Source organism: Anoplophora glabripennis, unplaced genomic scaffold, assembly GCF_000390285.2.
Source record: "Anoplophora glabripennis isolate ALB-LARVAE unplaced genomic scaffold, Agla_2.0 scaffold693, whole genome shotgun sequence".
Taxonomy (NCBI): domain Eukaryota; kingdom Metazoa; phylum Arthropoda; class Insecta; order Coleoptera; family Cerambycidae; genus Anoplophora; species Anoplophora glabripennis.
Genome location: NW_019417006.1, coordinates 20251 through 37129, shown reverse-complemented (window position 1 = coordinate 37129; position 16879 = coordinate 20251). Strand labels below are relative to the sequence as shown.

The following is a 16879-nucleotide window of genomic DNA, read 5'->3' as shown; positions in this document are numbered from 1 at the left end:
GGTATTCGAAAGAGGGAGCCTGTACTTTTAAATTATATGTATTTTTTTTTTTGAATAGATGGCATTACTACATAACCTCAAATATGACGAAAACCAGTGTTTTTTCCACTTCTCTGCACTTGTCTGCTTCTTGACCCTTGTTGACCTGTGTTATTATTTATATCGAATAGTAGTACCTTCCTTATATCTTTTAAGATATTGATCCTTGAAAAATTTATAATTTTTCCGAGAACACTACGAGCAATTTTTTTAGATAAAGTAAACTTTTGATTACCCTTTGTCACTATGTATACGGAAAAAAATATTTATCAATAATATTGCAACTGATAATCTCAAGACCTGTGCCCAGCTTCATTTGGATCAGCTATATTAAATTAAATAAAAATGCGTTGTGCACCTCTATCACTCTTTAACTTTTTTTTAGCATAGCTTTTTGCTTAAAATTGTATTTGCTATCCGTAATTTAAGTTAACCTGTTATATGAACAACACAGTATATTTCTCAATTTGTTGCACCCTACTTTAACACAGCTGTTGTTTTTAAAGACAGAAAAATAAATTCGAATATAAAACCTGCATGAAATTGTATTTCATACAGCGTCAGAATTTTGTATCAAATCAGAAAAATTAAGGTTGCAAAACTGTAAGAATGAACCTCCTTTCTTTTATTTTTTAATTGAACACTTTTTATAATTTTCCATAGATTCATACAATACTTTCTTAGATTATAGTAATACCTTAAGGTTTTGGTAGTAAATAATGAAACAAGGCCAAAAGGGTGCGCATTAACCACAATATTATTAAATATGTAGCTGGGTTGCGTATAATAATAAAAAATAATCCGTTCTTAACATATCAAGTTTATAGCTGTTTTTGCCATATCCCTTTTATTATTTTTCCTTTCAAACCAGAAATATACTTCAATTTCGAAGTGAGATCATGTTAACCTTTTTGTAATTTAATATTTGGTACATTAATATAAGCATAATAACATAACGAATACATTTTAAACATTTGTTAGTAAAAATCAGTAAACCAGTATTTAGCACGTTCAAGGAAAATTAAGATAATTATTATAGTCTATTTTTATTTTTTTAAATATTTACTTAAAAAGTTTTAGTATTTTCAACAGTTGATGCTTTATGAGTTAACATATAATTTTTAATTATCTAGCTGATAATGATTTCTGAGTAATATAAAAATTTAAAATACCTATTAATGACTTTAAATTTATTTTTAAGAAATATGTGGGAAATTGGTGTATCATAGCACTTGTATTAATATATTTCCTAAGTAGACAATAGATGAAAATTGCTGTTACGACATAGGAAACATTTTTTTTAATGATCGTAGTTATATTGCGATAATATAGTAACATTAAAATCATTTTGTTTTGTACCTGTTCGGTCATGATAGGACAATAAAGTAGTTGTGACCCTAGGAGTTCGATAGTCGTTAACTAAAGGCACAACAGTAGATACAGTTATCTACTAATAGATATAGAGTCAAACTAAATAATTTTAATTTTTTTAAATAGAACGTTTATTACATTTAGGTACTCACTAACACATTGACATCCTGTTTAATGGGCATGTCTCCAATGTGCGTGAATGATAAAAATCATAGCCGCACACTATTACGTCAAAGGAAAGAATCCACCTACATTTAAATACGTAAAAATATACCTACGCGCATTTTTTCTACTTTGCCATATAGGACAACAGCATTTAATTTAACAGAAAATTAAAAAAGATTATTAACATTAATTAATATTAACATTATTTTGATTACTTCGTTATTATGTCTTAAAGCAAAACATACATATACTGTGTCATTCTTTTAACTTTCAAATATCAGATATAACCACTCTAAGAAAAAATGTCTATAATCAAAATTTATTCACTCCACGGAGGGAACATATTAGTGCTAAAATTAATCCCATTCCCCCCTCCTTGAATATGAGAGGGGGATAACTTTGAAATTTTAAATAGGAACTCCTATTTTTTATTGCAGATTCGGATCAATGTCTATAAGTATTTACGATTGTTCTAAAACATTTTTTTAGATTTCATGATGACGCTATAATCGACGAAATTATTTTAATTTCTCCTGGTGAACCTATGCGTACGATCCTGCAATACGTTTGCAATAAAAAAATGCCACGTTTTCACTGAAAGTAATCAAAATTAGGTTTAAAACAAATTTTATTTCTCAAATTTTCAATTACTGAAAAATGACTTGTCAAGAACTACTATTACCGTAACAGGAACCGGCGTCGTTTTTGGGATTTTGGTCAACTCGATTTATGACTTATCGGGGTGCTTGATTATATCCACTTTCAAATGAATGTATTTTGTTTTAAATATACCATTTCTTTTGTTTCTTTTACTACCAATACCAATACCGTAGTACCAATAATTTTTATAAAAATGTTTTATTTTGTTCACATTTAAGGCTTGTGTTATTTCTTTCTTCGTGTTTCTTATGAGTGCAAAAAAACGAAATAAACATAGAAAAAAAGAAATAATTCTAAGAAACAAGTCATTTTAACCAAGCACCCAGAAAACGCGGGTTTCTATTTAAGATTTCAAACTTACCTCCCTCCCCACCTACAAGGGGTAGGGGTGAGGGACTAACTTTAGCACTAATGCATTTCTCCTGCGGAATGATTAAATTTTGATAAATCTGAAATATATTAACAACAAGCAATTTCTTCTGCAATAGACACATTTATTTTGGTCATTTTCATTCTAAACTCGTGATTTACTATAGTCTGTTTGGAAATGAAAGAGAGTAATAAAACCCCAAGATAAGAACCGGCCATGGGCGTGGTAATATTTCGTTTCAGGTAATTATCGGGTAACACTAATGCTAACAAAAATGACAGGGATTGGAAAATCGACTATCTACAGACTTTTAAAGGAAACANCAGGTTTTTGAGATATCCTAACCTAAAAGTGCAAAAAACACTGTTTTTCGTCATATTTGAGGTTATGTAGTAATGCCATCTATTCTTTTTAAAAAAACTAATACATTGAATCTAAAAGTACAAGGCTCCCTCCTTCGAATGCCGCTGAGTTTGCTCAAATATATATTTTTTTTCCGTGAAAGAAGAAAAGGTGAAAATTTTAAGTTTCTCAGTTTCTTAATATGCGAAAATCTACTAAGGATCCCTTAGACATCAAGCAGTCGTTAGCAATTCAGAAACTTCATACCCATACGGTTTGTGGGTTTGGAGTTGGTGGGCTTGGGGTTTGTATGCTTGGAGTTTGTAGGTTCGGGTTTTGTCGGATTGGGATTTGTGGGTTTGTGGATTTGGAGTTTGTGAGTTTGAGTTCGTATGTATTGAAGATTTCTGAGTATGAAGTTTCTGAACTGCAATCAACTGTTTGACGTCTAAGGGATCCTTGGTAGATTTTCGCATATTAAGAAACTGATAAACTTAGAAATTTCAACATGATATCTCAACGAAAAAAGAGGATATTTGAGCAAACTCAACGGTATTCGAAAGAGGGAGCCTGTACTTTTAAATTATATGTATTTTTTTTTTTGAATAGATGGCATTACTACATAACCTCAAATATGACGAAAACCAGTGTTTTTTCCACTTCTCTGCACTTGTCTGCTTCTTGACCCTTGTTGACCTGTGTTATTATTTATATCGAATAGTAGTACCTTCCTTATATCTTTTAAGATATTGATCCTTGAAAAATTTATAATTTTTCCGAGAACACTACGAGCAATTTTTTTAGATAAAGTAAACTTTTGATTACCCTTTGTCACTATGTATACGGAAAAAAATATTTATCAATAATATTGCAACTGATAATCTCAAGACCTGTGCCCAGCTTCATTTGGATCAGCTATATTAAATTAAATAAAAATGCGTTGTGCACCTCTATCACTCTTTAACTTTTTTTTAGCATAGCTTTTTGCTTAAAATTGTATTTGCTATCCGTAATTTAAGTTAACCTGTTATATGAACTACACAGTATATTTCTCAATTTGTTGCACCCTACTTTTACACAGCTGTTGTTTTTAAAGACAGAAAAATAAATTCGAATATAAAACCTGCATGAAATTGTATTTCATACAGCGTCAGAATTTTGTATCAAATCAGAAAAATTAAGGTTGCAAAACTGTAAGAATGAACCTCCTTTCTTTTATTTTTTAATTGAACACTTTTTATAATTTTCCATAGATTCATACAATACTTTCTTAGATTATAGTAATACCTTAAGGTTTTGGTAGTAAATAATGAAACAAGGCCAAAAGGGTGCGCATTAACCACAATATTATTAAATATGTAGCTGGGTTGCGTATAATAATAAAAAATAATCTGTTCTTAACATATCAAGTTTATAGCTGTTTTTGTCATATCCCTTTTATTATTTTTCCTTTCAAACCAGAAATATACTTCAATTTCGAAGAGAGATCATGTTAACCTTTTTGTAATTTAATAATTGGTACATTAATATAAGCATAATAACATAACGAATACATTTTAAACATTTGTTAGTAAAAATCAGTAAACCAGTATTTAGCACGTTCAAGGAAAATTAAGATAATTATTATAGTCTATTTTTATTTTTTTAAATATTTACTTAAAAAGTTTTAGTATTTTCAACAGTTGATGCTTTATGAGTTAACATATAATTTTTAATTATCTAGCTGATAATGATTTCTGAGTAATATAAAAATTTAAAATACCTATTAATGACTATAAATTTATTTTTAAGAAATATGTGGGAAATTGGTGTATCATAGCACTTGTATTAATATATTTCCTAAGTAGACAATAGATGAAAATTGCTGTTACGACATAGGAAACATTTTTTTTAATGATCGTAGTTATATTGCGATAATATAGTAACATTAAAATCATTTTGTTTTGTACCTGTTCGGTCATGATAGGACAATAAAGTAGTTGTGACCCTAGGAGTTCGATAGTCGTTAACTAAAGGCACAACAGTAGATACAGTTATCTACTAATAGATATAGAGTCAAACTAAATAATTTTAATTTTTTTAAATAGAACGTTTATTACATTTAGGTACTCACTAACACATTGACATCCTGTTTAATGGGCATGTCTCCAATGTGCGTGAATGATAAAAATCATAGCCGCACACTATTACATCAAAGGAAGGAATCCACCTACATTTAAATACGTAAAAATATACCTACGCGCATTTTTTGTACTTTGCCATATAGGACAACAGCATTTAATTTAACAGAAAATTAAAGAAGATTATTTTCCTGTTAAAATGTTTTGTTCGTGTTTTCTAAAAATTATAATAAAAGATATTAACATTATTTTGATTACTTCGTTATTATGTCTTAAAGCAAAACATACATATACTGTGTCAGTCTTTTAACTTTCAAATATCAGATATAACCACTCTAAGAAAAAATGTCTATAATCAAAATTTATTCACTCCACGGAGGGAACATATTAGTACTAAAATTAGTCCCACTCCCCCCTCCTTGAATATGAGAGGGGGATAACTTTGAAATTTTAAATAGGAACTCCTATTTTTTATTGCAGATTCGGATCAATGTCTATAAGTATTTACGATTGTTCTAAAACATTTTTTTAGATTTCATGATGACGCTATAATCGACGAAATTATTTTAATTTCTCCTGGTGAACCTATGCGTACGATCCTGCAATACGTTTGCAATAAAAAAATGCCACGTTTTCACTGAAAGTAATCAAAATTAGGTTTAAAACAAATTTTATTTCTCAAATTTTCAATTACTGAAAAATGACTTGTCAAGAACTACTATTACCGTAACAGGAACCGGCGTCGTTTTTGGGATTTTGGTCAACTCGATTTATGACTTATCGGGGTGCTTGATTATATCCACTTTCAAATGAATGTATTTTGTTTTAAATATACCATTTCTTTTGTTTCTTTTACTACCAATACCAATACCGTAGTACCAATAATTTTTATAAAAATGTTTTATTTTGTTCACATTTAAGGCTTGTGTTATTTCTTTCTTCGTGTTTCTTATGAGTGCAAAAAAACGAAATAAACATAGAAAAAAAGAAATAATTCTAAGAAACAAGTCATTTTAACCAAGCACCCAGAAAACGGGGGTTTCTATTTAAGATTTCAAAGTTACCTCCCTCCCCACCTACAAGAGGTAGGGATGAGGGACTAATTTTAGCACTAATGCATTTCCCCTGCGGAATGATTAAATTTTGATAAATCTGAAATATATTAACGACAAGCAATTCCTTCTGCAATAGACACATTTATTTATCATTTTCATTCCAAACTCGTGATTTAGTAAGGATCAAATGTATAATTTAAATTTCCCAAACTGCATGATTTATAATAAATATGGTGTGCCACATCGAAATCATTATTATTGAAATTATTTGAAAACGTATTCCTGAATACTTATTAATGCGACAGAACAACAGAAGCAATCGATAATCGACTTTTAATGTGGTATACTGTGTCAGTCTTTTAACTTTCAAATATCAGATATAACCACTCTAAGAAAAAATGTCTATAATCAAAATTTATTCACTCCACGGAGGGAACATATTAGTACTAAAATTAGTCCCACTCCCCCCTCCTTGAATATGAGAGGGGGATAACTTTGAAATTTTAAATAGGAACCCCTATTTTTTATTGCAGGTTCGGATCAATGGCTATAAGTAGTTAGGATTGTTCTAAAACATTTTTTTAGATTTCATGATGACGCTTTAATGGACGAAACTTTTTTTAATTTCTCCTGGTGAACCTATGCATACGATCCTGCAATGCGTTTGCAATAAAAAAAAAATGCCACGTTTTCACTGAAAATAATCAAAATTAGGTTTAAAACAAATTTTATTTCTCAAATTTTCAATTACTGAAAAATGACTTGTCAAGAACTACTATTACCGTAATACAGGAACCGGCGTCGTTTTTGGGATTTTGGTCAATTCGATTTATGACTTATCGGAGTGCTTGATTATATCTGCTTACAAATGAATGTATTTTGTTTTAAAGATACCATTTCTTTTGTTAAAAATAATTTTTATAAAAATGTTTTATTTTGTTCACATTTAAGGCTTGTGTTATTTCTTTCTTCATATTTCTTATGAGTGCAAAAAAACGAAATAAACAGAAAAAAAAGAAATAATTTTAAAAAACAAGTCATTTTAACCAAGCACCCAGAAAACGGGGGTTTCTATTTAAGATTTCAAAGTTACCTCCCTCCCCACCTACAAGAGGTAGGGATGAGGGACTAATTTTAGCACTAATGCATTTCCCCTGCGGAATGATTAAATTTTGATAAATCTGAAATATATTAACGACAAGCAATTCCTTCTGCAATAGACACATTTATTTATCATTTTCATTCCAAACTCGTGATTTAGTAAGGATCAAATGTATAATTTAAATTTCCCAAACTGCATGATTTATAATAAATATGGTGTGCCACATCGAAATCATTATTATTGAAATTATTTGAAAACGTATTCCTGAATACTTATTAATGCGACGGAACAACAGAAGCAATCGATAATCGACTTTTAATGTGGATAGAAAATTAAAAGTCAATTGACCAAATGACAGATTTCCTTAGCATATTTTAATGTCTCAATCTAAATTTTTAGACAGACTTTACAATCTTGCGAAATACAATAATTAAATAGGTTAAATACACACAATTCTAGATTTTTCTATTTACCTGTACATTATTCCCATATCTGGCAATAAATGAAAAAATTAGGTTGATCTGCTAATCATGTTGATATGAGATTATTGCTTGTAATGTAGAGGTAGAACACAGACTTCGTATTGGTAATAAATTATTTATTTTACTCATTTTAGATTATATGTAGATATTTTGTGTACATTTAATATCGCTCATATATACCATTTGCATTGTTGTCGACAAACGAATAATTTAAAATGTAAACAGATATATCGACATACTTTCATCCAGCGTAAACAAACTGATGATCCATTTTTATAAAAATGAATTTATACTCATATGGAATGCATACTTATATCTTGAAAATACTGAGACAAGAAACCTTTATATTTTATGGCCAGTTAAACTTTTATGATCATGTTTGTATTATGTTCCAAATTTTTTATATATGTATAAACATATTTGGGCATAATGTAAATAACTAGAGGTATGTTCTGCTCCTACACAAATTAACAAATTAGGCGATTACTATTATTTTCTAGTTCTAAAACAAAAATAATCAAGTTATATCAAATATGAAATATAAACAATACCTACGGACAAAGCAAATCCGATCACTAAAGCAACGTTTTTAAAAGAAATCGAAACTCCAGGTACTAAAAATAAAATCGGGATCTCTTCACACGTATTTGAATTTTATTTTGAGACAACGCATTCCTAATACTCCATTATAAATTAATTTAAAAAAATCTTGTAAATATGTGACCAGAAAACTTTGTATGACACAGGATGCTCAAAATTAATGAAAAAGTATTTAAGTGTTAAAAACAGGTTAAAGGGAACCACATGGGTAATATACAGTGTGTTCCCGGAGGGAATACCGCACTCTTGTAAACTTTTTATTATTGACTTTTGAAGGAAAAGTTTTTCTTTATGAAAAGTTTTACTTATCTTGGGAAGATATGGCACTAATCAAATAATAAAACATACACGGCGTCCAAAAAGTTTCAATATGTGAAATTTTTCTTAAGCAAAGTGCGTTTAATTTTTGATTTCGTTAAAAACTGTATTTAACGAAGTTGTTCGTGAACTCAATACGGGGTTTAGTCAAAAAAAAGAACAATAATCACATTTTGCAATTAAAAATACCACGCAATTTTTAACTATATTACACACCATATAATATGGATATTTCCTTATCAATGTCAAAATCAACATATTTATTTTTATTAACTGCCCACCGAATATTTTTTATTAATAAAAAGGCGGAAATACACATGCCTCTTGCTTGCACAATAGCATGCAAGAAGTAGCTTGCAGGAGATAGCTCCTGGTATGTATTGTGTATTTATTAAAAGNCCTAATACCACAGTATAAATTAATTTAAAGAAATCTTGTAAATATGTGACCAGAAAACTTTGTGGATGGACACAGGATGCTCAAAATTAATGAAAAAGTATTCAAGTGTTAAAAACAGGTTAAAGGGAACCACATGGGTAATATACAGTGTGTTCCCGGAAGGAATACCGCACTCTTGTAAACATTTTATTATTGATTTTTTAAGGAAAAGTTTTTCTTTATGAAAAGTTTTACTTATGTTGGGAAGATATGGCACTAATCAAATAATAAAACATTCACGGCGTCCAAAAAGTTTCAATATGTGAAATTTTTCTTAAGCAAAGTGCGTCTAATTTTTGATTTCGTTAAAAACTGTATTTAACGAAGTTGTTCGAGAACTTAATACGAGGTTTAGTCAAAAAAAAAAGAACAATAATCACATTTTGCAATTAAAAAGACCACGCAATTTTTAACTATATTACATACCATATAATATGGATATTTCCTTATCAATATCAAAATCAACATATTTATTTTTATTAACTGCCCACCGAATAATTTTTATTAATAAAAAGGCGGAAATACACATGCCTCTTGCTTGCACAATAGCATGCAAGAAGTAGCTTGCAGGAGATAGCTCCTGGTATGTGTATTTATTAAAAGGTATGCCTGTAGAAGTCGCGCAAGTAAATTGCACATCATTTGATTTTTTGTCATGCAATGTGAGGCGGGGGGTTTCGGGGGAGTTCAAGCGGCATGTCGGAGCGTGTCTACTTGCTACCTACTGACATGCCAATAAGCCATAATACTAACGAGACATTCCATTTTACTTGCAAATGTATCAGCAGTGTGCCATCTGCCGGCATATGCCAATTCTTAGCATGCAAGTTACTTACCTATTTTACTGGTATGTGTATTTCCGCCTTAATGCTAACCCCGGAGAAACGAATTTATCTTCTGAAATGTTATGAAATCGGTAATGTTTCATATCGATATGCAATACAACTTTTTAATGAAAAATGTCCAAATGTATTTTATATTATATCAAATTTTAAATAAGAGTTTACTTATTTTTACAATTTCTATCTGCTTTAAATAAGATCCCGTCTTCTTATTTGAAAAAAGGGATTATTATTCTTCTTTTTTTACTAAACCCTGTACTTAATCATTTCTTGAGTTCTCGAACAACTTTGTTAAATACAATTTTTAACGAAAACAAAAATTAAAGAGAAAATTCCACATTTTGAAATTTTTTGGACGCCCTGTATGTTTTATTACAAATTTGGTTACTGCCCATGATCAACAATAACCTTTTCTCGAAAAGCAACGATAAAAAAGTTTATAAGAGTGCGGTAGGCCACCGATCCAAGGACACACTATTATTTTATTCATAACATGGTTAAATGAATTTATTGTTACCATTAATAAAAAAATAATGCCATGACACTTTTAAGAATAATATTTATACATTGGACATTTTGCCGTTTATCTCTTAGCAACATGCAGTAAAGACATTTATAAAAAGAACAGACATAAAATAAATCACGATTGAAAAGTATTAAATCCGCCCCTGAAAGTATGCACCTCTACGTACAAAAACATAACATCTCCAACAACAAAAAACGAAAACTACCAACCAAATTTAAAAAAAAAATCACTATAATTTAAAAAGCACATATTTTTTAAATCGCCCCGTGTCTCTGAAATGAAAAGTTTTCGGAAAATATTTAAAAACGACTAATGTTTGGTCAATCATTTTAGTTACATTCTGTATATGCTAATTTTATAAAATTTTAATTTACTGTAGGTAACGCATATTATTGCTGTTTAAAAGCTTTTACATACCTTTTCGCCTCTCCCTACACCTGGATATACCAGTACAGCACAAAACACAACCGACGTAAACAGCACCCGCTGTTATTCCCACAATTAGTGCCGACATTTTGCCTCGTTCACTCGACACGATTTTCTGCACTTGACACCGTATAACATTAACTATATATATGTATAAATCTGTTGCTTATGAACCCAATAATAATTATCTTATCGGAGTAACATGATAAAAGCGAGAATTCACAAAAAATCTTATTTACAATATGTTATTGTAAGATACAGTTGAAGGATTCTCTTGAGTGCTATAGGAAATACTCTTCGAGACAATTCTATGTACAGTAGCAAGTAAGTCATTCGACTATGGAGTGTACGATTAAAACCTTGTTCACTGCACTGACAGCGCTCATTTACTCATGTATTCGGTTTACCACAAGGGATTACTCTTACTTCCTATTGCAATACATTTTCTTTCTTAGAAGTTAGTAGAGGAATTACCATTCATTATAGTTTCAAGTAGTTACAAAATTCGACAGAAAAATTATAACCAACGTCTTAAAAATAACTACATTCATATTTATATGTTGCTTAAAAAAATATATTTAAAATTTTTTGTTTTAAATAAAATTAAACAAGAATTTCTGTTTTTTTATGTATTTTAGGTAAATTGTCACTATACTGCTTCAGCAAACATTCTACTTCATTTTACGAGGTTAATTATGCATTTTTTTAACTGACACACTAACCTTTTTTTATTTATCAGTATTCTTCAAGACTAATACTTAAAACTACATATACTAAAATACGAAATATGTCATATGTATTTAAACCATTAAATAGAAGTATCATAAACATATTTAAGAAAAGTTATTTTGACGGTTTTTCCAACAGTATAAAAATCAATAAGAAGCTTCGTTTAAAAAAAGCGTAGTTAGGCTTATGTATACAGGGTGCCCCTGAAAAGGATGGACAACGCTTGACCACAGGTTCCTTGGGTGAAAATAAGACTATTTAGAATTAGAATAACGTACCTATATAGGGTGAGTCAGAAAGAATGGGTCAACAGTAAACTGGAGATACTAGACACCAAAATATTATATTTGAGCTCATCATGCATTATACGAATGTTGCTGATTTAAGAAATACAGGGTGTTCAAAGTTTAAATTTTATTTTGAAATTTCTCAATAATTCAGAAAGTTTTGATAGCATGACTGAAAATTGGTAGTGTTGGGTTTTTGGTGTGAGAATTACGAATTTGAAGCTTATTTTGATGTTGCTCCTAGAGGACGCTAGTTTCACCGTATTATTTAGGTAAATCAGAACATATGATTAAAAAAGTTAAAAATCTAAAAGAACGTTCAATTCTACATAAAAAGTGTACTCTTGTTTAAGTCGCCTAACTTTATCGGTTTCTCAGTTATTTGCATTTAAAAGTTTCAATGTATTTTGTGGTGATTTTTTATTCTCAGAAGATGAAAATCAGAACAAGAATTATTGATAATAGTAATAATAACAAACCATAAATCAAATGCTGAAAGTTTCCAAAATGTCCCTATTATTTTTAAACGCATTCGCGGTTACTTGTATTTTCTGTCGCAACTCCTCAACATAATTAATTTCTTCACGATACACCACATCCTTCAAGTTTGACCACACTTAGAAGTCCAGAGGGTTTAAGTCTGGACTTCTGGGTGACCAACTAAATTCATTCCCACGGCCAATCCACCGATGACGAAAATGTTCATTTAAATACTGGCGTACTGGCAAGGCAAAATGTGCTGGTGCACCATCGTGCATAAACCACATACTCTTAAAGCGAGTGGTACATCATCTAAAAGCTCTTTTAAATTATGTTGAATGAAATTTAAATAATGAGGTCCAGTTAGATTGGATGGCAATTCAAAAGGTCCTATGAAAAAAACAGAAATTAAACCACACCAAATATTCACCTTGAACTCATGCTGAAAAGGTCTTTCTTTTACTGCATGCCGAATCTCACAAATGATTGTTCTTCCAATTGAAAACTCCTCGTCTAGTAAATGTCGCCTCATCAGTAAATAAAATTTTATTGAGGAAATCTGGGATTTCCGTTTGCATATTTTGTATAAACTGAGCAAATTGTAGGCGAACTGGTAAATCTTGAGACAATAACTGATGAACCGGAGTATAATGACATGGATGGAACATTTCTTTTTTCAAAAATTCTACAAATGGACGATTGGCTTACCCCCGTTGCCACACTTAACCGACGAGTACGAGTAGTAAAATTTTCTCTTCTTCGTCGACTATGATAGATTTTGGAGTACCATGGTTATTTTTGGTCGAAAAGCGATTGCAAAGATTTCTGAATAGTTTTTAATTAGGGTACAATTGCACATATCTTCGGACCGCCGCATGTTCATTAAAATTAGCCTAAGCAAAAACACAAATCATATTATGCATCTCACTGTTAGAAAAATTATTGTCATGGCATATTTTGATCACTAGCTAATAATTTTGCACGAATAATAAATCAGACGCACGCAAAATACGTTAATATTTATTGACGTGAAAATTTGACACAAACCCACTTAGAAAAGAAATGGCAATATCAGCGCCTGAAAAAAAATCACCACAAAATACATTGAAACTTTTAAATGCAAATAACTCAGAAACAATAGTACATTTTTTATGTAGAATTGAATGTTCTTTTAGATTTTTAACTTTTTTAAAGCATAGCTCAACAGATAAAAAAATATATTCTAATTTATCTAAATAATACAGTGAAACTAGCGCCCCCTAAGAGCACCGTCAAAATAAGCTTCAAATTCGTAATTCTCACACCAAAAAACCCAACACTACCAAGTTTCAGAATTATGCTATCAAAACTTTCTCAGTTATTGAGAAATTTCAGAATAAAATTGAAACCTTGAACACCCTGTATTTCTTAAACCAGCGACATTCGTATAAGGCATGATCAGCTGAAACATAATATTTTGGTGTCTAGTATCTCCAGTTTAGTGTTGACCCATTCTTTTTGACTCACCCTGTATATAAAAGTGCACGCCTACTGACATATATCCTTCTAAATATAGAACAGATAACCTAGTTTTTCCAAATAATTTGAAAACTGTTTTTTTAGAATCTTCAAATTTCGTACACTTATTTTTTAAATACAGAATTTGGTGAGAATATATCGGGCGTTTCACGTCAACGGGCACAGTGGGCTGCCCAGAATAAAAATGCATCAAAATTGACGTTCGACGTGTCAAAAGCTTCGTATTTAAAAACTCTATCGAATGCCGTCTGGTGATTTTAAAAAAACATCATGGCGGTTCCAATATGGCGTCCGCAATCATGAAAAATTCTGTTTAATGAGCAATATTGATAGAAAAGAAACATAAAAATACTGCATTGTAGACTGAATCACCATATCTATACGTTTTTGGGGTTGCTGATTTCGAATTCAATATTCATTAAACCCCAACTGGTCACTGTTCGTCTATAACCTTAAAAATACTTCAAATCGTTGAAATAATGCGTTTCTACGATGATTAATACAGTCTAACCACCACANATTCATTCCCACGGCCAATCCACCGATGACGAAAATGTTCATTTAAATACTGGCGTACTGGCAACGCAAAATGTGCTGGTGCACCATCGTGCATAAACCACATACTCTTAAAGCGAGTGGTACATCATCTAGAAGCTCTTTTAAATTATGTTGAATAAAATTTAAATAATGAGGTCCAGTTAGATTGGGTAGCAATTCAAAAGGTCCTATGAAAAAACCAGAAATTAAACGACACCAAATATTCACTTTGAATTTATGCTGAAAATTACTTTCTTTTACAGCATGCGGAATATCACAAATGATTGTTCTTCCAATTGAAAACTCCTCGTCTAGTAAATGTCGCCTCATCAGTAAATAAAATCTTATTGAGGAAATCTGGGATTTCCGTTTGCATATTTTGTATAAACTGAGCAAATTGTAGGCGAACTGGTAAATCTTGAGACAATAACTGATGAACCGGAGTATAATGACATGGATGGAACATTTCTTTTTTCAAAAATTCTACAAATGGACGATTGGCTTACCCCCGTTGCCACACTTAACCGACGAGTACGAGTAGTAAAATTTTCTCTTCTTCATCGACTATGATAGATTTTGGAGTACCATGGTTACTTTTTGGTCGAAAAGCGATTCAAAGATTTCTGAATAGTTTTTAATTAGGTAATCTATTTGGGTACACATATCTTCGGACCGCCGCAAGTTCATTAAAATTAGCCTAAGCAAAAACACAAATCATATTATGCATCTCATTGTTATAAAAATTATTGTCATGGCATATTTTGATCACTAGCTAATAATTTTGCACGAATAATAAATCAGACGCACGCAAAATACGTTAATATTTATTGACATGAAAATTTGACACAAACCCACTTAGAAAAGAAATGGCAATATCAGCGCCTGAAAGAAAATCACCACAAAATACATTGAAACTTTTAAATGCAAATAACTCAGAAACAATAGTACATTTTTTATGTAGAATTGAATATTCTTTTAGATTTTTAACTTTTTTAAAGCATAGCTCAACAGATAAAAAAATATATATTCTAATTTATCTAAATAATACGGTGAAACTAGCGCCCCCTAAGTTCACCGTCAAAATAAGCTTCAAATTCGTAATTCTCACACCAAAAAACCCAACACTACCAAGTTTAAGAGTTACGCTATCAAAACTTTCTCAGTTATTGAGAAATTTCAGAATAAAATTGAAACCTTGAACAGCCTGTATTTCTTAAACCAGCGACATTCGTATAAGGCATGATGAGCTGAAACATAATATTTTGGTGTCTAGTATCTCCAGTTTAGTGTTGACCCATTCTTTTTGACTCACCCTGTAAAAATAAAAAGAACAATACAGAGTAAGTTTTTTGTCACATTATTTCATTTTCTGTTAATGTCTGAGAAGGTGGCAAATACCCCATTGTGACAGATTTTTTGTTCAAAATGAGNTATACAATTTTTTTTATATAAGGGCAATGTAAATATAGAATTTGGTGATAATACATATACAGGATGTTCTCTTTCTAGTACCTGTGTGCCACTGGCTATCCCGTAACTTTTTTGCATGTTCGTCAATGACGACAGAATTTTATATTTTTAAAAATAAGCACTATTTTAGAAGATTTTTTGTCCCTTACAAAATTTTGATATCGTTTATGTTAAAGATTTTATTTCGAATAATAACCGAAAAATAGAGGAGGGCATTTTTCTCGTGGCCTCACTGTACATACGCCAAAATATGTAAAGATGCTAATCATTTCACATACCAATTGTCGTATTTACATGGAATTTTTGTTAAAAGACATTAAGACGTTATTAATGCGATAGCGATATACTTATTTACATGTATAATTGATACAGAATTTAAAAAGATTTATAAATATGTTAGGCTGTGAAATTTTGAATAATTTATAGTACTTTCATACGGTAATACTACTAAAAATTCTTAATTCTCGAGGTTTGTTATGAATTTTCATTTCGTCACGTCAGTAAAGGTAAGTAATTTGTACAAAAATTCAGTGTACAGTTTACGCTAAGAGAAATTGAAATAGTTTTATCTCCAAGAGAAGAAACTTTGCAGATATTCGTAACAAATATTTATATAATTTCACATTGCATAATTTAAAAAAAAAACAATTGCATTCGAAAGTTCTTTAAACAGACCTTATTTTACTTCTAGTAAATTATTTATAATGTTAGCGACTATGAGAACTTGTTTAATTTTTAAATTCAATTCCAGTTTCTAAGTAACAAGAATTTCTAATAAAACATGACTTTAAGTAGTAAGGAAGACCAGTAAGGGCCGGTTTTTCAATATCTGGTTAACTAATTGTTACTTTTTGTAATCGAGAATTCATAGATTAGTAAAGAAAAGAAAAATTAAACATGAATTTATAAATTCATTATTTGTTAAAAGCTTTTCTTCACTAAAATGAATATGGCCTTATTTAAAAGATGTATGAGAAAATAAAGTGACAATTAACCCTAAGT

General features: G+C 30.4%; 1 protein-coding gene across 2 annotated transcripts in view; it reads right to left on the bottom strand.

Moving 5' to 3' along the window:
- LOC108911488 overlaps positions 1–16879 on the bottom strand; it is a 58115-nt gene that overhangs the window by 24483 nt on the left and 16753 nt on the right. The window contains exon 1 of one of the 2 annotated variants that reach the window (XM_018716436.1): positions 10848–11179. The exons of the other annotated variant lie outside the window; for it this stretch is intronic. Within the exon in view, the coding sequence (XP_018571952.1) occupies positions 10848–10944 (97 nt within the window). The 5' untranslated portion in view covers positions 10945–11179. Of the gene's footprint in view, positions 1–10847; positions 11180–16879 lie in introns of those variants that run through there. 2 annotated transcript variants of the gene reach the window in all.